The sequence below is a fragment of the Haliotis rubra genome, unplaced genomic scaffold, assembly GCF_003918875.1.
Source record: "Haliotis rubra isolate DU_JTF1 unplaced genomic scaffold, ASM391887v1 Scf90, whole genome shotgun sequence".
Classification (NCBI taxonomy): Eukaryota; Metazoa; Mollusca; class Gastropoda; order Lepetellida; family Haliotidae; genus Haliotis; species Haliotis rubra.
Window position 1 is genome coordinate 1,918,942 of NW_025767635.1, and position 26,753 is coordinate 1,945,694.

Here is a 26,753-nt window from a genome sequence, read left to right on the forward strand (position 1 = left end):
TGGGTATCCTACAGGGATGACACATATACTCACCGCCAAAAGAAACGCGAAATTCATCAATATCTGTAATTGTAATTGATTCCAAGAATACTGTTTTTCAAGGCAAAAGAAAAATGTTTACCACAAACTCAGCATACGTGACGTCACACATCATTAAAATGTGAACTCAATGGTTTACATTTTGCCCGTGCAGAGATAGGTCGTGAAGTTAGAATTGCATTCTTTGCATGATGTTCTTGCACTTACGATGCTACTTAAGGAGCGGATACTGCTAAACGTCAGATTTCGCATTCTCATGCAACAGTGAGCATGCCACATTTAACTGCAAACGAACGTCAGAGAGCAATAGGGAATATTGACAGGTTGGAGCATCCAACGTGTCGCCAGGCATTATGGCCTGACCATCTACAGTCAGCTTGACCGCTACCAGCAGACAAACACCGTCGCTGACACCCCCTCGTAGCGGACGTCCACGTGTAACGTCATACCGACGAGACCGCTACATTGTGACCTCTCATTTGCCAAATTCGCTTCATACCAACTACCACAACAGCTCGTAACACCATAGGGAGACACAACAGACCCATCAGCGACAATACTGTACGTCGCCGTCTCACTCAGGCTGGTTTACGTTGCCGTCGACCATACGTTGATTCCCGTTTGACGCCACGACGTAGACGTGCTCGACTGAAATGGGCAGCAGTCCATCGCAACTGGCGCAATGGACAGTAGCAGAACATCGGCTTTCAGATGAAAGTCACTTTTGTATCGATGGCAGAGTAAGGATATGTCGTCGTCAAGGTGAAAGATTCTCAGAACCCTGTGTTTTGGAGAGAGATCGTTGGGGAGGGCCTTCCCTCACGTTTTGGGGTGTCATAAGCTGTGGAAGTCATGTTAAATCGTGTAACCTTTCAGAACAATGGGAAAGGTCGTGGTAGGGCTGTTTCTGCGCAGCGCTACATCGACGAAGTGTTGAGACCAGTAATTCGTCCATTTTTTGCTCAAAGACGTCATCTTTTATTTCAGCACGATAACGCGAGAGCGCACACAGCAAGACTGACACAGACATTCCTCCAGAACAACAACATCCAGACCATGGATTGGCCAGCTCTAAGCCCGGATTTGAATCCCATCGAACACCTCTGGGATGAGAGGGAAAGACTAATTCACCAACAGCGAGTACGTCCAGTTAACTTGCAACAACTGCAACGGAGTGTTAGTGACGCTTACAACAACGTTCCCAGGAGGTTCATTCGACGTCTCTTCAACAGCATGGGGAGGAGATGTGCAGCTGTTGCTGATGCCAATGGAGGTCACACCCGTTGTTGACGTTAAAGTTTTTTTCCCTGTAAAGGACAATTCCTAAAAGCCTGCGTTATGTGGTTGCCATGTTGATTTATTGGATTGTCATGTCATGTGGAGAAAACACACACTGAGTGCTTTCTTTCGAGTTCTCTTTGTCTTTTGTGAAAGTAAAGTTAGTTGAAAAGACGCCATGTTTTCACTCATTGTCAGTATCATCATTTCACACAATTCGCGTTTCTTTTGGTGGTGAGTATATATAGACCTGTCACATATATAAAACATACAGCGATGCACAGCATGTAGATATAGTTCCCAGGTACCATGTGTGATTAAATATAGAGCATAGGGCATACACTTCCAGAACTAGAATGGAGTAAAATACAGCCATCTTGCAAACGAAAATGTAATGAAAACCCATCGTTGTTGATCTGAATAAGTTAAGATGAAATAGCACACACATATATGTACGCCCATATAGATTCACGTATGTATCTGAACAAAGGAATAGACACTGAACATATTGAGTGTTGTAAGCAATATGGCCACGTGGTAGTAAGCAGACATGCGCAGTCTTGAATAGCCACTTCGTGGTGACGTCAGAAGCAGCTTAACACTATTGGTGCGCGGCTGTTTTCATTTCATTACTTTTTAAAGCGCATTACATGAATAATGAACCATCAGAGCCCCGCGTTATCCTGTGTGTTCAGCGTGAAGACAGATGCTTCAGTCAGTAGGGGCCTAATGAATGTAGTATGTCGATGTGGATTAGATTTAGAGTTCCACATATTGGAAAAAAGTGTCAGAATTTAGATTCATCAAAGACCGAAGCCTCACATAACGGTACAAATCGGCTTACGGCATTGAATGACCTATGGCCAACCTGTGCCGAAGAGAAGGAGGGGTCGGGAGAGAACACGGGGGAGAGACGAGGATGAAACAAGAAGAACTAAGGGAGAGAAGAATCGTTGGTAAGAGAGGAAGGGTACAGAAGCTGGGCTCGGGGAGAAGAATAAGTTTGGGAAGAGAAACAAGATTAGGACAGAGAAGTAAGGAAGTAAGGTCTGGGGAGGAGAAATATGGTTGGGGAGGAGAAATATGTTAGGGGTGGGGGCAGACGGGGGGGGGAGAAGTATGGTTGGGGAGGAGAAATGTGAGTAAGCGAATGTTTAGAGATTGGATCTACATCATCTGGGGAAGCAGGATGTTTAGAGAGTGAATCTACATCGACTCTGGAAGCTGGATGTTTTAGAGAGTGGATCTACATTGTCTGGGGAAGCAGGATGTTTAGAGAGTGAATCTACATCGACTCTGGAAGCTGGATGTTTTAGAGAGTGGATCTACATTGTCTGGGGAAGCGGATGTTTAGAGAGTGAATCTACATCGACTCTGGAAGCTGGATGTTTTAGAGAGTGGATCTACATTGTCTGGGGAAACGGATGTTTAGAGAGCGGATCTACATCGACTCTGGAAGCTGGATGTTTAGAGAGTGGATCTACATCGTCTGGGGAAGCTGGATGTTTAGAGAGTGGATCTGCATCGTTTTTGATCTACGGGGAAGCTGGATGTTTAGAGAGTGGATCTACATCGTCTGGGGAAGCTGGATGGAGAGAGTGGAACTGCATCGTCTGGGGAAGCGGATGTTTAGAGAGTGGATCTACATTCTCTGGGGAAGCAGGGTGGAGAGAGCGGATCTACAGGGCTTGGGGAAACATGGCGGAGAGAGTGGATCTACATCGACTGGGTAAACTTATCCATTGGGTAAACGGATGTTTAGAGAGTGAATCTACATTGTCTGGAGAAGTAGGGTGGAGACAGTGGATCTACATCATCTTAGGAAGCTTGGTGGAGAGAGCGGATCTACATCCACTGGGAAAACGGATGTTTAGAGAGTGCATCTAAATTGTCTGGAGAAGTAGGGTGGAGGGAGAGGATTTACAGGGCTTTGGGAAACATGGTGGAGAGAGTGGATCTACATTGTCTGGGGAAGCAGGGTGGAGAGAGGGATCTACATCGTCTGGGAAAGGATGTTTAGAGAGTGCATCTACATTGTCTGGGGAAGCAGGGTGGAGAGAGCGGATCTACATCGTCTGGGGAAGCAGGATGGAGAGAGTGGATCTACATCGTCTGGGGAAGCTGGGTGTTGAGAGAGTGGATCTACATCGTCTGGGGAAGCAGGGTGGAGAGAGTGGATCTACATCGTCTGGGGAAGCTGGGTGGAGAGAGTGGATCTACATCGTCTGGGGAAGCAGGATGTGGAGAGAGTGGATCTACATCGTCTGGGGAAGCTGGGTGGAGAGAGTGGATCTACATCGTCTGGGGAAGCTGGATGTTTAGAGAGGGATCTACATCGTCTGGGGAAGCAGGGTGGAGAGAGTGGATCTACATCGTCTGGGGAAGCTGGATGTTTAGAGAGTGGATCTACATCGTCTGGGGAAGCAGGGTGGAGAGAGTGGATCTACATCGTCTGGGGAAGCAGGGTGGAGAGAGTGGATCTACATCGTCTGGGAAACAAGGTGGAGGTGGATCTACAGAGAGTGGATCTACATCGTCTGGGGAAGCTTTGGGGGTGGAGAGAGTGGATCTACATCGTCTGGGGAAGCAGGGTGGAGAGAGTGGATCTACATCGTCTGGGGAAGCAGGGTGGAGAGAGTGGATCTACATCGTCTGGGGAAGCAGGGTGGAGAGAGTGGATCTACATCGTCTGGGGAAGCAGGGTGGAGAGAGTGGATCTACATCGTCTGGGGAAGCAGGGTGGAGAGAGCGGATCTACATCGTCTGGGGAAGCAGGGTGGAGAGAGTGGATCTACATCGTCTGGGGAAGCTGGATGTTTAGAGAGTGGATCTACATCGTCTGGGGAAGCAGGGTGGAGAGAGGTGGATCTACATCGTCTGGGGAAGCTGGGTGGAGAGAGTGGATCTACATCGTCTGGGGAAGCAGGGTGTGGAGAGAGTGGATCTACATCGTCTGGGGAAGCTGGGTGGAGAGAGTGGATCTACATCGTCTGGGGAAGCTGGGTGGAGAGAGTGGATCTACATCGTCTGGGGAAGCAGGGTGGAGAGAGTGGATCTACATCGTCTGGGGAAGCAGGGTGGAGAGAGTGGATCTACATCGTCTGGGGAAGCTGGGTGGAGAGAGTGGATCTACATCGTCTGGGGAAGCAGGGTGAGATGGAGAGAGTGGATCTACATCGTCTGGGGAAGCAGGGTGGAGAGAGTCTGGGGGAAGAGAGTGGATCTACATCGTCTGGGAAAGCAGGGTGGAGAGAGCGGATCTACATCGTCTGGGGAAGCAGGGTGGAGAGAGTGGATCTACATCTGTCTGGGAAGCAGGGTGGATGAGGGTGGAGAGAGTGGATCTACATCGTCTGGGGAAGCTGGGTGGAGAGAGTGGACTACATCGACTGGGAAAGTGGATCTACATCGTCTGGGGAGCAGGTGGAGAGAGTGGATCTACATCGTCTGAGGGAGGAGCGGATCTACATCGTCTCTGGGGAAGCTGGGGAGGTGGAGAGAGTGGATCTACATCGTGGGTGGAGAAGAGAGAGTGGATCTACATCGTCTTGGGAAGCATGGTGGAGAGAGTGGAAAGTTTGGTTGTCTGGGGAAGCTGGGTGGGAGAGTGGATCTACATCGTCTGGGGAAGCTGGGTGGAGAGTGGATCTACATCGTCTGGGGAAGCTGGGTGGGAGAGTGGATCTACATCGTCTGGGAAAGCGGATGTTTAGAGAGTGGATCTACATCGTCTGGGGGAAGCTGGGTGGAGAGAGTGGAGTGGATCTACATCGTCTGGGGAAGCTGGAAAGCGGTGGAGAGAGTGGATCTACATTGTCTGGGGGAGCTGGGTGGAGAGAGTGGATCTACATCGTCTGGGGAAGCAGGGTGGAGAGAGAGAGATGGATCTACATCGTCTCTGGGAAAGCAGGTGGAGAGAGTGGATCTACATTGTCTGGGAAGCTGGGGAGAGAGTGGATCTACATCGTCTGGGGAAGCTGGGTGGAGATAGTGGATCTACATTGTCTCGGGAAGGAGGGTGGAGAGAGTGGATCTACATCGTCTGGGAAAGCAGGGTGGAGATAGTGGATCTACATTGTCTCGGGAAGCTGGGTGGAGAGAGTGGATCTACATCGTCTTGGTAAGCAGGGTGGAGAGAGTGGATCTACATCGTCTGGGGAGGCTAGGTGGAGAGAGTGGATCTACATCGTCTGGGGGAGCAGGGTGGAGCTAGTGGATCTACATCGTCTTGGTAAGCTGGGTGGAGAGAGTGGATCTACATCGTCTGGGGAAGCTTGGTGGAGAGAGTGGAACTACATCGTCTTGGTAAGCTGGGTGGAGAGAGTGGATCTACATCTTCTGGTGAAGCTGAGTTGGGAGAGTGGATCTACATCGACTGGGAAAGCGGATGTTTAGAGGGTGGATCTACTTTGTCTGGGGAAGCAGGGTGCAGAGAGTGGATCTACATCATCTGAGAAAGCAGCTGTAGGGTGGATAGAGCGGATCTACATCGACTGGGAAAGCAGAGTGGAGAGAGTGGATCTACATTGTCTGGGGAAGCAGGGTGAAGAGAGCGTGGCTCTACATCGTCTGGGGAAGCTTGGTGGGGAGAGTGGACGTACATAGACTGTAAAAGCATGGTCCAAAGTGTGATGTACAGGGCCTCTTGAAGCAGGGTGGAGAGCGTGTGGATAATTTGGGTCGGGGGTAGGCGGGGTGGAATGCGTGTGGATAAACTGGGTCGGGGATAGCGGGGTGGAGAGCGGGTGCATAAACTGGGTCGGGGGTAGCGGGGTGGAGAGCGTGTGGACAAACTGGGTCGGGGGTAGCGGGGTCGGGGATAGCGGGTTGAGAGCGTGTGCATAAACTGGGGGTAGCGGCGTGGAGAGCGTGTGCATAAACTGGTCGGGGGTAGCGGGGTCGGGGGTAGCGGGGTCTGTGGATTTGCAGAGTGTGGGCACGTTTGGTAAGTGGATCTGCAGGTCAACTGAGGGAAGTCATTTAGACCATGTCGCACTTGCTAGGAGCAGCTAGGAGCCAGGTGCAGCCATGCTGTAGATGGATCGATGCTGTTACGTATTCATGACTGATATGACCAGCAGAGGCCGGCTCCACGTTTATGATTGCCTGCCCCTTGGGAGCCGAATCATATTCAGTCGAACTACATCAGCCGGGCTGCAGACGTGGTCAGACATCCCACTCAGATAACAGTGGGCAGAGAGAAGTAGTCCACCATTCCAAGTGGCAGGGGAGAACGTGTAACTTGTAGTAGCTGCTTACTTATTGTACCCACGAGACACGTAGATTTGCACGAAGTCATTGTCCTGGCGTACATTGTTTGACTTTTATCACGGTCAGTTGCCGCCAGTTGTCGATCAATATATCTGTTGCCTGACGACGATAACATGTAAATAACAAGTAATAAAATACTGGATTTTATCAATCGCAGTTTCACAAATTAAAATCTTACGATAAAAAAACGATCACATTGAATTGTATGAGACGCAGTCCTAAACACAAGCGTGGAGTAATTTCCTAGTAAGGACAATTAGACTACACAGTAGGGTTGGACGGGCGCTCTCACTGCCCCCGCTTGATGAGTGAATGTGTCGTGAAACAGCACTCTCAAAGCTGCAGAAACAGTACACACAGCACCAGTGATTTCAGTATTGGACGCAGAAATACTTCATTACAAACACCACCAACTCCTGGGAAATCACCGACACTTTCCTGATTTCCCCGCGGATAAATCCGGACCGAGTGCTGGCATATCCAATAGGACCCGCTCGATCTACGTTCTGGGGGCACGAGGTTGATGATTGTGTCAATCTTGTATTGTTCTCGTGGTACTTCTCTTGTCGGGATTATTTCAATGTGAATTAACGTGCAGCTTTTGGGAAAGACTGTTCCATGTTTGTTGGAATGGTGTCTATATTGCAAAGCTGGAATAAATATCTGCTTAAACTGTAAATAAATAACCTGAATGTTTTGCTAGCCCGAATGGCGTATATTAGGCCTGGAATAGTAGGGTATCAACCTGATTGTTGTATAATGAGCTGGAATGGTAGGGTATCAGCCTGATTGGTGTATGTTGGACTTGGAGTGGTAGGGAATCAACCTGATTGGTGTATGTTGGACTTGGAGTGGTAGGGTATTAACCTGATTGGTGTATGTTGGACTTGGAGTTGTAGGGTATCAACCTGATTGGTGTATGTTGGACTTTAAGTGGTAGGGTATTAACCTGATTGGTGTATGTTGGACTTGGAGTGGTAGGGTACCAACAAGGCGGTGTATACTGGTCATGGGATGGTAGGGTATCAACCTGATTGGTGTATGTTGGACTTGGAGTGGTAGGGAATCAACCTGATTGATGTATGTTGGACTTGGAGTGGTAGGGAATCAACCTGTTTGGTGTATGTTGGACTTGGAGTGGTAGGATACCAACAAGGCGGTGTATACTGGTCATGGAATGGTAGGGAATCAACCTGATTGGTGTATGTTGGACTTGGAGTGGTAGGGTACCAACAAGGCGGTGTATACTGGTCATGGAATGGTAGGGAATTAACCTGATTGGTGTATGTTGGACTTGGAGTGGTAGGGTACCAACCTGATTGGTGTATGTTGGACTTGGAGTGGTAGGGTACCAACCTGATTGGTGTATGTTGGACTTGGAGTTGTAGGGTACCAACCTGATTGGTGTATGTTGGACTTGGAGTGGTAGGGTACCAACCTGATTGGTGTATGTTGGACTTGGGGTGGTAGGGTACCAACAAGGCGGTGTATACTGGTCATGGAATGGTAGGGAATCAACCTGATTGGTGTATGTTGGACTTGGAGTGGTAGGGTACCAACCTGATTGGTGTATGTTGGACTTGGAGTGGTAGGGTACCAACCTGATTGGTGTATGTTGGACTTGGAGTGGTAGGGTACCAACCTGATTGGTGTATGTTGGACTTGGAGTGGTAGGGTACCAACCTGATTGGTGTATGTTGGACTTGGGGTGGTAGGGTACCAACAAGGCGGTGTATACTGGTCATGGAATGGTAGGGAATCAACCTGATTGGTGTATGTTGGACTTGGGGTGGTAGGGTACCAACAAGGCGGTGTATACTGGTCATGGAATGGTAGGGAATCAACTTGATTGGTGTATGTTGGACTTGGAGTGGTAGGGTACCAACAAGGCGGTGTATACTGGTCATGGAATGGTAGGGAATCAACCTGATTGGTGTATGTTGGACTTGGGGTGGTAGGGTACCAACAAGGCGGTGTATACTGGTCATGGAATGGTAGGGAATCAACCTGATTGGTGTATGTTGGACTTGGAGTGGTAGGGTACCAACAAGGTGGTGTATACTGGTCATGGAATGGTAGGGAATCAACCTGATTGGTGTATGTTGGACTTGGAGTGGTAGGGTACCAACCTGATTGGTGTATGTTGGACTTGGGGTGGTAGGGTACCAACAAGGCGGTGTATACTGGTCATGGAATGGTAGGGTATCAACCTGATTTGTGTATGTTGGACCTGGGGTGGTAGGGTACCAACTAGGTGGTGTATATTGGGCACGGAATGGTAGGGTACCAACTATTTGGTGTATGTTGGACGTGGGGTGGTAGGGTACAAACTAGATGGTGTCATTCACCTTCAACCTCACTCACTGCTCTATCTGACCCTTCTGACCCCACCGTCCTGCCTCGATCACCTTTCTGTCTCGATCACTATACTGGGTCGTTCACTGTTTTGACTTCAGTTCGCGATTCATCTGTGGCAGAGACAGTGAAGTATGTAGGAGTTGGACATGATCCCGATCATAGTTTTGACAACCATGTCAGTGATATTTAGTCGTGTCTGCTTTCTGCATCTGGCAATACTTTCTGACTACCCCATGTTATGTACTGCATTAGTCATTTTGGTGGGACTGTTTTCAACCCTCACCCTCACCCTCAACACTCCCCCTCCCACCTCAACACTCCCCGTCCCACCTCAAACTCTCCCCTCCCCCTCAACACTCACCCTCCAACCTCAACACTCTCCCTCCCACCTCAACACTCCCCTCCCTCCAACCCCTCAACACTCCTCACCCCCTCAACACTCAGCACCCTCCCACCTCAACCCCTCCACCTCAACACTACCCCTCCCCTCAAACTCCCTCCCCTCCAACCTCAACACTCACCCACCTCAACACTCACCTCCCCTCAACTCTCACCCTCCAACCTCCCACCTCACACACTCCCCTCAGCCCTAACCCTCCCCTCAACACTCACCCTCCAACCTAAACACTCACCCCCAACCTCAACGCTCCTCCCCTCAACCTCCGCCTTCCCCTCAACGCTCCCTCCCCTCAACCTCCCCTCCCCTCAAGACTCATCCTCCAACCTCAAGACTCATCCTCCAACCGCACTCCCTCCAACCTCAACACTCCGCCTTCCCCTCAAGCGCTCCCTCCCCTCAACTCTCCCTCCCCGTCAAGACTCATCCTCCAACCTCAAGACTCATCCTCCAACCTCAACTCTCCCCTCCCCTCAACGCTCCCCTCCCCTCACCCACCCTCCACCCTTCAACACTCACCCTCAACACTCAACACTCACCCACCTCAACACTCCCCTCCCCTCAACACTCCCCTCCAACCCCAACACTCACCTTACCCTCAACACTCACCCCCCAACAACCCCCTCCAACCTCAACACTCAAACCAAACCCCCCACCACCACACACACCAGACACACACTCACCCTCCAACCTCAAAGCTCACCCTCCCATGTCGAATATATACTACTTTGTTATCAGACACATGACATGTGTTCTATATTTAGCTTATGTATATTTCATATTTTCAAACATTTTTGAGAGAACTGGAAATATTTTTCCCAGTTAAAATAAAATACAATGTTACTGGTGAACACCTCGTCAGCTCCGTGGCAAACATGAGCAATCTTTGATCATCGTGAAACAGACCTTGCCAATGTGTTATCTCAAATTGCAGGGAAAGAAACTTTCATTAAAACTTTCGAATATGATATTCTGTTTATTTTCTAAAAACTGTCCGGAGATTATCATTTCATTAAAGGTTCGGTCATCGCATTTCGGAGACATCAGGGCCAATACACCTTCTTCAGTCGGCTTCAATTCAAAACTGATAGGCCCCCTGTTTGTTATATAATGTCACCCAGCGTACCATCTCGGCCAGCAATTGATATTTTCAATTTAATAGACCAAGTCACAACGGAGTTGTAATTTGACTTTTGAATTATCTGAGCACTGTAACATGACATAAACACTGCCTTCATTTTAGAAAATTCAATTTCGATAGCTTCATCTTGACTTCCCCGACTTCACGCTCATATTTCGTTCTAAATCCCCGAGCCGGCTGACGGAATGAACTGATGTCAGACACGATAAATTTGATGCTAGCTGCAATATTGTATTTTGCCCAGGGCATTCTGATAAAAGATGGCTTCATCACTGAAGCCCTCATCATCTTTCTCATTTAATTGTCTCCCCTGTCTGTGTTGAAGCACGTGCACGATGTACTGGCCTGGTGGCTGCATCTCGGCTAAATACCGTCATTACTGACAATGGCAGTATGGCAAGGTGATTAGGCTCAATTGGTTGGCACAAACACTTCGACGTCAGCATAAATCTTGTTAGTGATAATGAAATTACTTAATAGGTTTTCAGCCACCCGAGGTAGAAAACTGCACTTGTAAGGCTGGGGTTAAAGTTACACCATACCAAAACAATTGGGTAAAAGTAAAGATTACTGCCCATCCCTGCCCAACCTCTTTGCTTCTTATACCCCAGACCCTCCTCTCATGAAGATCGAAGAAAATTTAAGTGGGACTGCGGAAAGTAATAGTCGTGTATACTTTGAGAGAGACAGCTGACAGTGACGAGATCGTAGATACTTTGAGAGAGGCAGCTGACAGAGATCGTAGATACAGAGAGCGAGATCGTAGATACATTGAGAGAGACAGTTGGGAGTGACGAGATCGTAGATACATTGAGATAGACAGCTGACAGTAACGAGATCGTAGATACATTGAGAGAGACAGTTGGGAGTGACGAGATCGTAGATACATTGAGAGAGACAGCTGACAGTGACGAGATCGTAGATACATTGAGAGAGACAGCTGACAGTGACGAGATCGTAGATACATTGAGAGAGACAGCTGACAGTGACGAGATCGTAGATACATTGAGGGAGACAGCTGACAGTGACGAGATCGTAGATACATTGAGAGAGACAGCTGACAGTCGTAGATACATTGAGAGAGACAGATCGTAGATACATTGAGAGAGACAGCTGACAGTAACGAGATCGTAGATACATTGAGAGAGACAGCTGACAGTAACGAGATAGATACATTGAGGAGAGACATACGAGATCGTAGATACATTGAGAGAGACAGCTGACAGTGACGAGATCGTAGATACATTGAGGGAGACAGCTGACAGTGACGAGATCGTAGATACATTGAGAGAGACAGCTGACAGTGACGAGATCGTAGATACATTGAGAGACAGCTGACAGTGACGAGATCGTAGATACATTGAGAGAGACAGCTGACAGTGACGAGATCGTAGATACATTGAGAGAGACAGCTGACAGTGACGAGATCGTAGATACATTGAGGAGACAGCTGACAGACGAGATCGTAGATACATTGAGAGAGACAGCTGACAGTGACGAGATCGTAGATACATTTGAGACAGAGACAGATACATTGACAGCTGACAGTGACGAGATCGTAGATACATTGAGAGAGACAGCTGAGTGACGAGATCAGTAGATACATTGAGAGAGACAGCTGACAGTGACGAGATCGTAGATACATTGAGAGAGACAGCTGACAGTGACGAGATCGTAGATACATTGACAGTGACGAGACAGCATTGACAGTGACGAGATCGTAGATACATTGAGAGAGACAGCTGACAGTGACGAGATCGACGAGACATCGTGAGAGATAGATACATTGAGAGAGACAGCTGACAGTGACGAGATCGTAGATACATTGAGAGAGACAGCTGACAGTGACGAGATCGTAGATACATTGAGAGAGACAGCTGACAGTGACGAGATCGTAGATACATTGAGGGAGACAGCTGACAGTGACGAGATCGAGATCAGACAGCTGACAGTGACGAGATCGTAGATACAGCTGACAGTTGAGTGACGAGATCGTAGATACATTGAGAGAGACAGCTGACAGTGACGAGATCGTAGATACATTGAGAGAGACAGCTGACAGTAACGAGATCGTAGATACATTGAGGGAGACAGCTGACAGTGACGAGATCGTAGATACATTGAGAGAGACAGCTGGTAGATACATTGAGGGAGACAGCTGACAGTGACGAGATCGTAGATACATTGAGAGAGACAGCTGACAGTGACGAGATCGTAGATACATTGAGAGAGACAGCTGACAGTGACGAGATCGTAGATACATTGAGGGAGACAGCTGACAGTGACGAGATCGTAGATACATTGAGAGAGACAGCTGGGAGTGACGAGATCGTAGATACATTGAGAGAGACAGCTGACAGTAACGAGATCGTAGATACATTGAGAGAGACAGCTGACAGTGACGAGATAGTTGATAATTTGAGATAGACAGCTGACAGTAACGAGATCGTAGATACATTGAGAGAGACAGTTGGGAGTGACGAGATCGTAGATACATTGAGAGAGACAGTTGGGAGTGACGAGATCGTAGACAGTTTTAGCGGGGTTGGTGGAAGTAACGTGATCGAGGATAAGCTGGATTGCGAGAAATAATGTGAACATGAACAATTACAGCGGGACCCTGGAGGTAACGTGATCGTAGAAAATCTAGAAAGGGATTGATGTCAGTGACGGACACAAAACGGGACTTACAGACATGGCGACTTCATGGATGTCGTAAACAGGGACGATCATACAGACATGGCGACTTCATGGATGTTTTGCAACAGGGACGATCTTACAGACATGGCGACTTCATGGATGTCGTAAACAGGGGCGATCATACAGACATGGCGAGTTCATGGATGTTTTGTCAACAGGGACGATCTTACAGACATGGCGACTTCATGGATGTTTTGTCAACAGGGACGATCTTACAGACATGGCGACTTCATGGATGTCGTAAACAGGGCGATCTTACAGACATGGCGACTTCATGGATGTTTTGTCAACAGGGACGATCTTACAGACATGGCGACTTCATGGATGTCGTAAACAGGGACGATCTTACAGACATAGCGACTTCATGGATGTTTTGTGAACAGGGGCGATCTTACAGACATGGCGACTTCATGGATGTTGTCAACAGGGACGATCTTAGAAACATGGCGACTTCATGGATGTTGTAAACAGGGACGATCTTACAGACATGGCGACTTCATGGACGTTGTAAACAGGGACGATCTTACAGACATGACGACTTCATGGATGTCGTAAACAGGGGCGATCTTACAGACATGGCGACTTCATGGATGTTGTCAACAGGGACGATCTTAGAAACATGGCGACTTCATGGATGTTGTAAACAGGGCGATCTTACAGACATGGCGACTTCATGGACGTTGTAAACAGGGACGATCTTACAGACATGGCGACTTCATGGATGTTTTGCAACAGGGACGATCTTACAGACATGACGACTTCATGGATGTTGTAAACAGGGTCGATCTTACAGACATGGCGACTTCATGGATGTTGCCAACAGGGACGATCTTACAGACATGGCGACTTCATTGATGTTTTCAACAGGGACGATCTTACAGACATGGCGACTTCATGGATGTCGTAAACAGGGGCGATCTTACAGACATGGCGACTTCATTGATGTTTTCAACAGGGACGATCTTACAGACATGGCGACTTCATGGATGTCGTAAACAGGGACGATCTTACAGACATGGCGACTTCATGGATGTTGTAAGGAGAATTATTTAGCGGGACTGGTCAACAAACTGCGCGACAAACAGCGTGCAACAGGGACGATCTTACAGACATGACGACTTCATGGATGTTGTAAACAGGGTCGATCTTACAGACATGGCGACTTCATTGATGTTGCCAACAGGGACGATCTTACAGACATGGCGACTTCATTGATGTTTTCAACAGGGACGATCTTACAGACATGGCGACTTCATGGATGTCGTAAACAGGGACGATCTTACAGACATGGCGACTTCATGGATGTCGTAAACAGGGACGATCTTACAGACATGGCGACTTCATGGATGTCGTAAACAGGGACGATCTTACAGACATGGCGACTTCATGGATGTTGTAAGGAGAATTATTTAGCGGGACTGGTCAACAAACTGCGCGACAAACAGCGTGCGGGACAACTCAATATATACATATGTGTCTATATATATACATATGTGTCTAAATATAGATATCTCGACTCCAACAGGTGCTACAACACTAAGCCACCCCCGCTTCCAAATCATGTCCTAAAGGTGGGTAGGGGGGACAACTCCTGTAGGTGAGATCAAGCCTTCATCCGGGCATGTGCTGATGGAGAGAAATAAGGGAACAGTCAGGAAAGGAAATGATGGCGTGCACGTTCGTGGAATCTCGGTAGCGAGCCAGACATTTCAAATAATCTGAAAGAGCACACGAGCCACTTTCATTCTGTCTGGTTGTCGTTTTTGATGATATGATGCACTGTCATGAAACAATAGATATGTTTTAATCTGAATTCGTAAAAAGTATTTTCGGGAAATCGGTACGGTCAAAATGTCTAAGATAAAACAATAGCTCCAAATTATCCTTGAAGCTAGGTGGACAGGATGGGTGTACAGAGGTTCACACACACCACTTGTCATGGGAGAACCGAGTTAACTCTAATATAATAAAAAGGCATACATTGAACATTTCGAAGTTGAAAAAACTAATTTGAGGACAGTGTGAGTGATTACAGGAGAGTCCGTATACATCTGTACATTGTGCAGGAAACACGTACAATTTCACAAAAGAAACATTTTCTTTGGAGTTTTTCATTTGATCAATAAAGGTCATATTTTATCATCCAACTCATGCCGCACCTCACAAACACCTTAGGCAATTAGAGAAAACATAAGTGGCCCGGGGGATGAGAAGTCTATAAAACGGCTACTTTTTAGTAAACTGTTACCAGGAGAAGCTTGCCTGAAATTGCCTTTTACTTCAGGAAATGTTTTCCAACTTGTGAATGTTATAGTTTTTAACTGGCCAATGGAGGGTTTAATTGAACAAGGGAATAAAGAGCCTCTCTGTGTTCTCCGATATGAAGCCCTCTCGGCGGGAGGCAGGGGAGGTCGCCCCGGCCACCTGTGAGGCCCTACCCCTGCATTGCCGGATGCAAGACCCCATGGACGCGTGCGCATCAAAGCAGTATTGTTGACGAGTCGATGGAGTCGTCTGCTCGGCACGCGACAACAGTTCCGGGTTTAATGGCAAAGGCGCGCAGCGATTGGTTGCAGTGCACCTGCATCCGTACTGATATCGACCGGAGAACGTGGACAAGGACAGGAGCCAGTGCAAGCAATTTTCCCACACACAAAACGAAGAAGGAAATTTACAAACGGCATTTGGCTGAAATTTCACACGGATAACAATTCGTTGGTATTGAAAATCGAAACGTTTTGATTATCGCCATGACAGCAGACAAAACCAGGGATCACATTCTCACAACGAACACGAGAGTTTGCTGCCCTAAATCTACTTGAAAAGTACTGACAAGGGTACACTGTGAAAAAAACGCCCGAAATCATCTTGCACAATCAATATTTCTTCGTTGTCTACTAAGAATGAGGAAGAGGTAGCACATTTTGTTTTAAAAACGCTCACTCACTCACTCACTCACTCACCCACCCACTCACTCACTCACTCAGCGCCTGGCGCTCGGCATTAATGGGTACATCAAGGACTTGTCGGCTCGGAGTCAGTATAATGTGTCTGAGTGGGGTATTCCTGCTTCACTGTGGCATGGTATCTCAGTGGGCTAGCACTATAAAACCAGCTTCAGTCTGGGCTAGTACAAGCAGCCGCACATACACATACACACGCATGCACGTCGTCATATGAGCGAAATATTCTCAAGCACGAGGTTAAACCCAATTCCACCACCACCACCACTCACTCAGCCACCCACTCACTCACTCACTCCCCCACCCCTACACACCCACTCGCTCACTCGCTCAATCACTCACTCACACACCCACTTACTCACTTACTCACTCACTCACTCACTCACTCACTCAAATCCCACTCACCCACTCACTCACTCAGCCACCCCCCCACACACACACTCGCTCATTCACCCACCCACCCACCTATTCACTTACTCACTCACTCAAATCCCACTCACCCACCCACTCACTCACTCACTCACTCATTCACTCCCCCACTCACTGAGATGGGAGTGAGACAAGCCGGTTCTTCAGGGGCGAGTGACGACGCGAGTATGGAATGAATCCCCCAGACCCAGAACCTCCTGTACCAAGTGGGCAGTAACCTGTTGCACACTACTAGGTTGATTGTTGAGCGTTCTCGTGGTGTACTGACGTGGAATACCACCTGACTACCCAAATAATTCATCGTTTTATCACTTTTATCACAAATTATGAAGTCATCGTTGGAGAAACCAAACACTTTAGAGCTACATAATCAGTACATTTAGTGTCGTTAATGTGCTGTTGCGCATTTGAGAAATCAAGCAAGGAAGGCACTTTAAAATGCAATTAGGATTTCCAAGTCGATAAATATCTTGTGAATACCTTTTTCTTTGCTTGTTGAATGACGTGGTAAAACCTCAGGGGAAGCCAGTGGAGGATGGAAGCTGCCCATTGTCAGTCAGACTCTCAAACATTAAAAGCATTATTATATGGCGTTGACGGTGCCTCATGTTGTACACACCCCCAGCCGTGGCCAATGCCGTTGTTCACGAGAGCTAAAGTGTAAACGTGGATGAATATGAGAACAAGATGTTTTGTGCACTAGTAAATGAGCTACACTCCCCACTCTCTGAGATGGAAGTAACTTGCACATGGAATATTGCATGTATGACTCTGCTGGCACTTGGCATCTCGCTGTTGTCACCTAGAGTTCCCTGACAGATTGTGTATTAAACTGACACCTGACAACTGCAATAAGGCCGTGGCACACCGATCTCCGAGATCGATATTACCTGCTTCATAACCAAGGCAGGGAGCCTACATTGGCAATCACCTGGCATTAAGATGATCCGGCAGTAGATGAATGGCTGACTGTTCGTGTCAGTTTGCCATACTGAATTATAATCTTCATATTACCGAATAAAGTATATTGTTTTCAGCAGGCAAAGACTTGCTGATGGTATTGATTGACGCAGATGGCATCCGAAAGAACTAAATCAAAAATTAAAAAACGCACCAAACCATGGATGACTTTTTATTGATGTTGTGCCTCGGCGCAAGATAAGTGTGCGTAGATAGTTTGCATGATCCAGCAATATATAAGAGGAGGAAGAGGTTTTTCTCACTCAGTTCACGTCGGGAAACGAGCTGTGGTCTGGAAAGCCAAGAGAACACTTTAACCACTGCACTTTCATAACAGCCAGAAATAACACGTGTCATAACAGCCACAAATAACACGTGTCATAATAGCCACAAATAACACGTATCATAACAGCCCACAAATAACACGTATCATAACAGCCACAAATAACACGTATCATAACAGACACAAATAACACATATCATAACAGCCACAAATAACACGTATCATAACAGCCACAAATAACACGTATCATAACAGACACAAAAAAGACGTATCACAACAGACACAAATAACACGTATCATAACAGCCACAAATAACACGTGTCATAACAGCCACAAATAACACGTATCATAACAGACACAAAAAAGACGTATCATAACAGCCACAAATAACACGTATCCTAACAGCCACAAATAACACGTATCATAACAGCCACAAATAACACGTATCATAACAGACACAAATAACACGTATCATAACAGCCACAAATAACACGCATCATAACAGCCCGCAAATAACACGCATCATAACAGCCCACAAATAACACGTATCATAACAGACACAAATAACACGTATCATAACAGACACAAATAACACGTATCATAACAGCCACAAATAACACGTATCATAACAGACACAAATAACACGTATCATAACAGCCACAAATAACACGTATCATAACAGCCACACAAATAACACGTATCATAACAGACACAAATAACACGTATCATAACAGTCACAAATAACACGTATCATAACAGCCCACAAATAACACGTATCATAACAGCCACAAATAACACGTATCATAACAGCCCGCAAATAACACGTATCATAACAGCCCTATTTCCACTGTTCATTATAAACAACTTTACATTTCCATATATATATTGACGAAGTTGTGTAGAACAGCAGACATTGGTATTTTGGAAGACACTACATGCTGTTCAACGTATGTGTTCGTTTTCTTCAACATTAATTATTTCGTGCTCAATCTAACTCACCTTCCCCAACCCTCCGAAACATCTAGCCCAAATAACATCGGATGGTCACATTTGTTGATAGAACTTGCAAGCAATGACATGTTGTCAGGTTATTAAGGACATATTTGTCTTTGGCCCCCGTAAACACGTACATACGTACACACTTATTTAACAGGGTGTAAGCCGGTTTCTATTGCCTTGTCTACATTGTAGTACTGTGTAGACTGCTGCTGCCCTTCAAGGGGCACCGTGTACCCCCTCCCCCCCTCTCCTCTGTACCCCACCAGACACCTTGCCTCAGCGCTCATCTTCAGGACGCTTTAGATTGTTGGTGCATTATTTAGTAATATTTATTCCGATCGAACCTTTTTTAAACATCAAACAGGCATCCTAGTTGGTGAAAATTAGTGAGAGATAATAGTGAGAACTGACTACTGCCACGGTGAGGAGCTTGTCCCTGGTTCTGTGTTGACATATCGCCCCTGACTCAGTAGGATGAGATAAGTCGGAGCCACTGAGTCGAGGCACACACGCAGATAGTGTCTCTTCTCTCCACACACACCTATCGGGCGGTGCATCTACCGCCAGGCTGTCTGCCCGCATTATAACACACACACGTGGGGGTGAAGTCAGATATGCAACTACCAGCAATAAATGACATACATACGCACGTGCTAGGAATTTGGCCAATAATAAGTGACGTGTGCTTTTACGATTGGTTAAATATGATAAATGAGGAGGGAGGACCGTCATTAGGATAACATACACAAAGAAGAACAATGTTTTATGTTGGACGATACCTCCAAACATTAGAATCTACAGGATGACCTACTCTCCCTCAAGTAAGTAAACAGACCATCCACTGGCATCACCAGTGCATACCAGTACTGTACCTATACTTGAGGTATTAGGCGTCACCAGGGCATACCGGTACTGTACCAACATACTTGAGGTATTAGGCGTCACCACGGCATACCGGTACTGTACCAATATGCTTGAGGTATCAGGCGTCACCAGGGCATACCGGTACTGTACCAACATACTTGAGGTATCAGGCGTCACCAGGGCATACCGGTACTGTACCAACATACTTGAGGTATCAGGCGTCACCAGGGCATACCGGTACTGTACCAACATACTTCAGATATCAGGCTTCACCAGGGCATACCAGCACTGTACCAATATACTTCAGGTATCAGGCGTCACCAGGGTATACCAGTACTGTACCAATATACTTCAGGTATCAGGCGTCACCAGGGTATACCAGTACTGTACCAATATACTTGAGGTATCAGGCGTCACCAGGGCATACCGGTACTGTACCAATATACTTGAGGTATCAGGCGTCACCAGGGCATACCAGTACTGTACCAATATACCTGAGGTATCAGGCGTCACCAGGACATACCAGCACTGTACCAATATACTTGAGGTATCAGGCGTCACCAGGGCATACCAGCACTGTACCAATATACTTGAGGTATCAGGCGTCACCACGGCATACCGGTACTGTACCAATATACCTGAGGTATCAGGCGTCACCAGGTACCAATATACTTCATATCAGGCGTCACATGTACTGTGTAATATACTTGAGGTATCAGGCGTCACCAGGGTATACCGGTACTGTACCAATATACTTGAGGTATCAGGCGTCACCAGGGTATACCGGTACTGTACCAATATACTTCAGGTATCAGGCGTCACCAGGGTATACCAGTACTGTACCAATATACTTCAGGTATCAGGCGTCACCAGGGTATACCGGTACTGTACCATTATACTTCAGGTATCAGGCGTCACCAGGGTATACCAGTACTGTACCAATATACTTCAGGTATCAGGCGTCACCAGGGTATACCAGTACTGTACCAATATACTTCAGGTATCAGGCGTCACCAGGGTATACCAGTACTGTACCAATATACTTCAGGTTGTACATGGTGAGTATATCAGGCTTTTGTTGGAAAATTAAGTCACACCAAAGTTTAGATAATGCTTGCAGCCAGTGGGTTTGTTGGTGATTAACCCAGTGCTAGGTATACGTAATGATTGTATCCAAGGTGATTGTTAGTGTGTAACTAAATAATAAGCATATATACTCTTAAAACCAGAAACGCATATCCAATTTTGCAGAATTTATTGTGTTAGTTAACAGCAATTATTATTTCATGTAATGGTAAAAAGGTGAAAATTAACATGTCTATAGACAAAGACTTCGCCGAGACAACAGCAACCTTTATGTGTTTCTGTTTACTTGAGTCCACAAAATGGCGTCAAAGTCAGTACTTTATATGGCTACCATTGGCAACAATTACTGCAGGGTACCGTCTCGGCACAGACTGGATAAGTCGACGAAGTCGCTCTAGCGGAATTCTTCCCCACTCTTCCTGCAATGCGATGGCCAGTTGTGGACGTGTTTGAGGCGTGTTTTGACGTTGACGTACACGTCGATCGAGTTGATCCCACAGGTGTTCTATTGGGTTTAGATCTGGTGATCGGGAAGGCCATGGCAAGACAATGACGTCAGAATGGCAAGGTAGTGGATCGTGACGCGTGCTTTATGTGAAGTAGCGTTGTCATGCTGGAACAACTCCCTCTGTCGGCCCATAATCGGTAGCATGTAACCTGCAACTTCGTTGATCAAACGACTTGCTATCAATTGCCCCTGAACCACCACTAAATTAGATGTTTGTGTGCTGGATATCGCACCCCACACCATGACACTTTCTCCACCGAATCTGTCGACCTGTCGAATGCAATTAAGGGCACAGCGTTCATTTCTCCGACGGTTAACTCGCTGTCTTCCATCTCGCCGGTGAAGAAGAAATCGTGATTCATCACTGAACCAGACAAGGATCCAGTTTCTAAGGTTCTATTTCCGGACTCTTCGACACCATCGCAAGCGATTGCGCCGGTGGAAGTCTCTCAAAAAAGGGGTGACCACTGGCCTTCTTTGTCGAATCCCCACTTCACGCAATCGATTCCTGATAGTTTGGTCGGCAATTCTTTTCAAACCAGGGATGCGTTGTGCAGCCTTCACGGCTGTGGCAAGATGATGACGCAAGTGAGCAGCCCGGATGTAGCGGTCCTGGGCTTGGGTTGTAACTCTTGGACGGCCGCTTCTCGGGCGATCTTGGGCGGAATTGGTTTGCAGGAAACGATCCCAAGGGCGAGATATGGTGCTCTGATGAACGTTGAAATGTCGGGCAACGGCAGAATGCGACCCCCAGCTTCACGGCGGCCTATGGCCATGTTTCGATGCCACTCAGTCGTGGCATGATGATTTCCTCTTTTCCAGGCAAAAACGAATGACACAAGCACAACGTTTGCCTTTTTATAGTGATCGATACCCCATGCTTTTCCGCTTACTTGCTTTGCATGTTTTCTTGGTGACGTTTTGACGAATATTTCTTCAAACGATTCTAAAACAAGGGGGAAAGTGAAAATTGCCGCGTTTTGGGGCTAAAGCTGTTTGCAATCACACAAAGATGACGTTGTGGACAGAAAGAGTATATGTGTATTGTTTTTGCTACATGAGTCCAATATTCTCAAAATGACCTATACGTTTCTTGTTTTGAAGAGTGTATAATGATTGTATCCAAGATGTTTGCTGGTGAGTGACTAAATAATAAGTATATATAATGATTGTATCCAAGATGTTTGCTGGTGAGTGACTAAATAATAAGTATATATAATGATTGTATCCAAGATGTTTGCTGGTGAGTGACTAAATAATAAGTATATATAATGATTGTATCCAAGATGTTTGCTGGTGAGTGACTAAATAATAAGTATATATAATGATTGTATCCAAGATGTTTGCTGGTGAGTGACTAAATAATAAGTATATATAATGATTGTATATGGTGAGTGAAGATAATAAGTATATATAATGATTGTATCCAAGATGTTTGCTGGTGAGTGACTAAAATATATAATGATTGTATCCAAGAGTTTATATATAATGATTGTATCCAAGATGTTTGCTGGTGAGTGACTAAATAATAAGTATATATAATGATTGTATCCAAGATGTTTGCTGGTGAGTGACTAAATAATAAGTATATATAATGATTGTATCCAAGATGTTTGCTGGTGTGACTAAATAATAAGTGACTAAATAATAAGTATATATAATGATTGTATCCAAGATGTTTGCTGGTGAGTGACTAAATAATAAGTATATATAATGATTGTATCCAAGATGTTTGCTGGTGAGTGACTAAATAATAAGTATATATATGATTGTATCCAAGATTGTATCCAAGTATGATGTTTGCTGGTGAGTGACTAAATAATAAGTATATATAATGATTGTATCCAAGATGTTTGCTGGTGAGTGACTAAATAATAAGTATATATAATGATTGTATGTATCCAAGATCCAAGATGTTTGCTGGTGAGTGACTAAATAATAAGTATATATAATGATTGTATCCAAGATGTTTGCTGGTGAGTGACTAAATAATAAGTATATATAATGATTGTATCCAAGAAGATGTTTGCTGGTGAGTGACTAAATAATAAGTATATATAATGATTGTATCCAAGATGTTTGCTGGTGAGTGACTAAATAATAAGTATATATAATGATTGTATCCAAGATGTTTGCTGGTGAGTGACTAAATAATAAGTATATATAATGATTGTATCCAAGATGTTTGCTGGTGAGTGACTAAATAATAAGTATATATAATGATTGTATCCAAGATGTTTGCTGGTGAGTGACTAAATAATAAGTATATATAATGATTGTATCCAAGATGTTTGCTGGTGAGTGACTAAATAATAAGTATATATAATGATTGTATCCAAGATGTTTGCTGGTGAGTGACTAAATAATAAGTATATATAATGATTGTATCCAAGATGTTTGCTGGTGAGTGACTAAATAATAAGTATATATAATGATTGTATCCAAGATGATTTGGCTGGTGAGTGACTAAATAATAAGTATATATAATGATTGTATCCAAGATGTTTGCTGGTGAGTGACTAAATAATAAGTATATATAATGATTGTATCCAAGATGTTTGCTGGTGAGTGACTAAATAATAAGTATATATAATGATTGTATCCAAGATGTTTGCTGGTGAGTGACTAAATAATAAGTATATATAATGATTGTATCCAAGATGTTTGCTGGTGAGTGACTAAATAATAAGTATATATAATGATTGTATCCAAGATGTTTGCTGGTGAGTGACTAAATAATAAGTATATATAATGATTGTATCCAAGATGTTTGCTGGTGAGTGACTAAATAATAAGTATATATAATGATTGTATCCAAGATGTTTGCTGGTGAGTGACTAAATAATAAGTATATATAATGATTGTATCCAAGATGTTTGCTGGTGAGTGACTAAATAATAAGTATATATAATGATTGTATCCAAGATGTTTGCTGGTGAGTGACTAAATAATAAGTATATATAATGATTGTATCCAAGATGTTTGCTGGTGAGTGACTAAATAATAAGTATATATAATGATTGTATCCAAGATGTTTGCTGGTGAGTGACTAAATAATAAGTATATATAATGATTGTATCCAAGATGTTTGCTGGTGAGTGACTAAATAATAAGTATATATAATGATTGTATCCAAGATGTTTGCTGGTGAGTGAGTGACTATAATAAATAAGTGACTAAATAATAAGTATATATAATGATTGTATCCAAGATGTTTGCTGGTGAGTGACTAAATAATAAGTATATATAATGATTGTATCCAAGATGTTTGCTGGTGAGTGACTAAATAATAAGTATATATAATGATTGTATCTAAGATGTTTGCTGGTGTCCAACCTACTACTAGGTATACATAGCGAGCGATCAAGCGATCCGTCTGTCTTTGAACCACCCTCATATCAGGCGGGTTTTTCTCAGTGATAGTTACTCCTCACGTACATTCATTTTCTTCTATAGTTCATGCAAAATCTGACAGCTCAGCTATGGTCAGACCTTGTTCAATATCATGCTGGTAGTCAATATGGCAATTATGAGTATGTACTACCCTGATCACAGGATCACATCAGGCATACAATGAGGCACCATCGTGCACAGATTATGATGGCCGTGTGTCACAGATAAGGCCAGATGTTACGACGTCATCCATCCACGCCAACAACGTGTCAAGTTTGACCAATGAGAGTCCACGGTAGTCAGTGTCTGACCATCGGCAGAACCCGGATGTCTGACCTCTATTACCCCAACCCGTATCGTCATCAGCTAATCCCGCAATTAGCCACTTACATGGGGCACTCAGCAACTGGGAGGTATTAACTTCCACTGGGCACAGTGTTATGTCCACGATTACAATAACATTAAACGTACGACCAAGCGCTGGTTCAAAGGTTGGATTAAGCGAACAATGGGCATAGCAACCCTCGATAATTCGACCTCCGATAACTCGATTTATGGGTTGTGTCGATACATCCTCATATACTATTCCGTGTTTATTTACAAAGCGAGGGTTTCAGGGTCGATATTTCGCCTAGGAAAATATCAGGACTTCCACTACTCCGGATCCTGTCAGTTCCCTACGGATGGCACGTTTGTTGTATACAGCAACCTTATATAACGGGTTTGGGCGTTCAATATTATTGCACTTATATCGCACGCGTGCGTGTGTGTGTTCGTGTGTGTGTGCGTGTGTGTGCGTGTGTGTTTTCGTTCGTGCGTGTGTGCTCGTGTGTGTGTGCTCGTGTGTGTGTGTGTGTGTGTGTGTGTGTGTGTGTGTGTGTGTGTGTTGTGGTGACGGTCGAACAGCAATCATGACCTGTGATTATGAAGTTTTTAGTCGAAACTCTCTTACATAAATAACAGCTTCACCCTCGCTACAAACACAGGTTCCTTGATACACTGCTTGCCATCACCCTACACTGCCAATCTATCTCCTACACTGCTATAAAAATGCTGGTTGAGACGCTTTTATCCATATAGAAACAATATATCGGTACAAGATCTCTGTTCCATATCACCGTCCACATTGCAGACCAAACGTCAGGGGGGATCACTGCATCTGTCCCAGCCAGCCGTGACAAGGAGTACGTGACAACGTGACGTGACCAGCGTGCAGGGCTACATGCACGTGTAGTCAGAGGTCTGGAACTTTGCGTCTGTGTACCCTGTCCCGGAGCTGGCGCTGGAAGAAGACACAGCGGAATCACGTCATCTGAAAAGGTTTCCTTTTGGGTGTCATCAGAGACTGGAAGGAACAATCATACGGCTTTAATTATCCCCATCAGTCATCCCCCATATTCTCGTGCCTGCCACGTGCACGTCCGTGCAAACATCGTCCGCCACTGACGACTACCGGCCGCCATTACTGCACGCCATCTTGAATTAGCCGGGCTCAGTATATCTTCCGTCTCTTGACAATGCAGGAAGAAGTTGGACCGTCTTAATGGCCGCATCGCCTGCAGAAGTCACGGCCTTTGGTATGAAAGGCTTCGTTAGTAATTTTTGTTGTGGGGATTCTTGTCGGGAAAATCGATAGCAGGTCTGTAAAGAGTGCGAGTGAGTCGTGATTTGAGAAGGACAACTGGCTCTCTCTGTAGCTGTTGCCACGACGAGGGAGAAGAAGCACGCGAAGAGTCATAAGCCGTCACATATACTTTACAGAAAAAAATATGTCATCTCACGTCCACGTTTGACACAATTTAACATTTCTAAAATAACCAACTTGAAAACAACATTGAAGAATAGGCACTATTTCCGTGATGATTGTTCCCCTCCGGGATCTCCAATAGTACACAGCACACACCACCGTAACACACAACTGGAAATGTAACCTGTTTCCGTCAGGACTGGCACACCCATTGTATTCCACACACACAAAAATACTCCAAATTAAAAATAGTAAGAGCCTGGCGTACACAGTCAACATATGTGTACAGTGCTAAAACATACACGACATGGTCATGTCTAAACATGTTTAGAAAATT

At 45.4% G+C, this 26,753-nt stretch overlaps 1 protein-coding gene across 1 annotated transcript; it reads left to right on the plus strand.

Annotated features, from left to right (window-relative positions):
* The first annotated feature begins 9,184 nt into the window (after window positions 1-9,184).
* On the plus strand, window positions 9,185-10,785 carry LOC124263959 (mucin-2-like). Its single transcript, XM_046698686.1, has 2 exons — window positions 9,185-10,054; window positions 10,729-10,785. Exons 1-2 carry the CDS (start codon window positions 9,185-9,187, stop codon window positions 10,783-10,785), a joined length of 927 nt encoding a protein of 308 aa, XP_046554642.1.
* The last annotated feature ends 15,968 nt before the right edge of the window (window positions 10,786-26,753 follow it).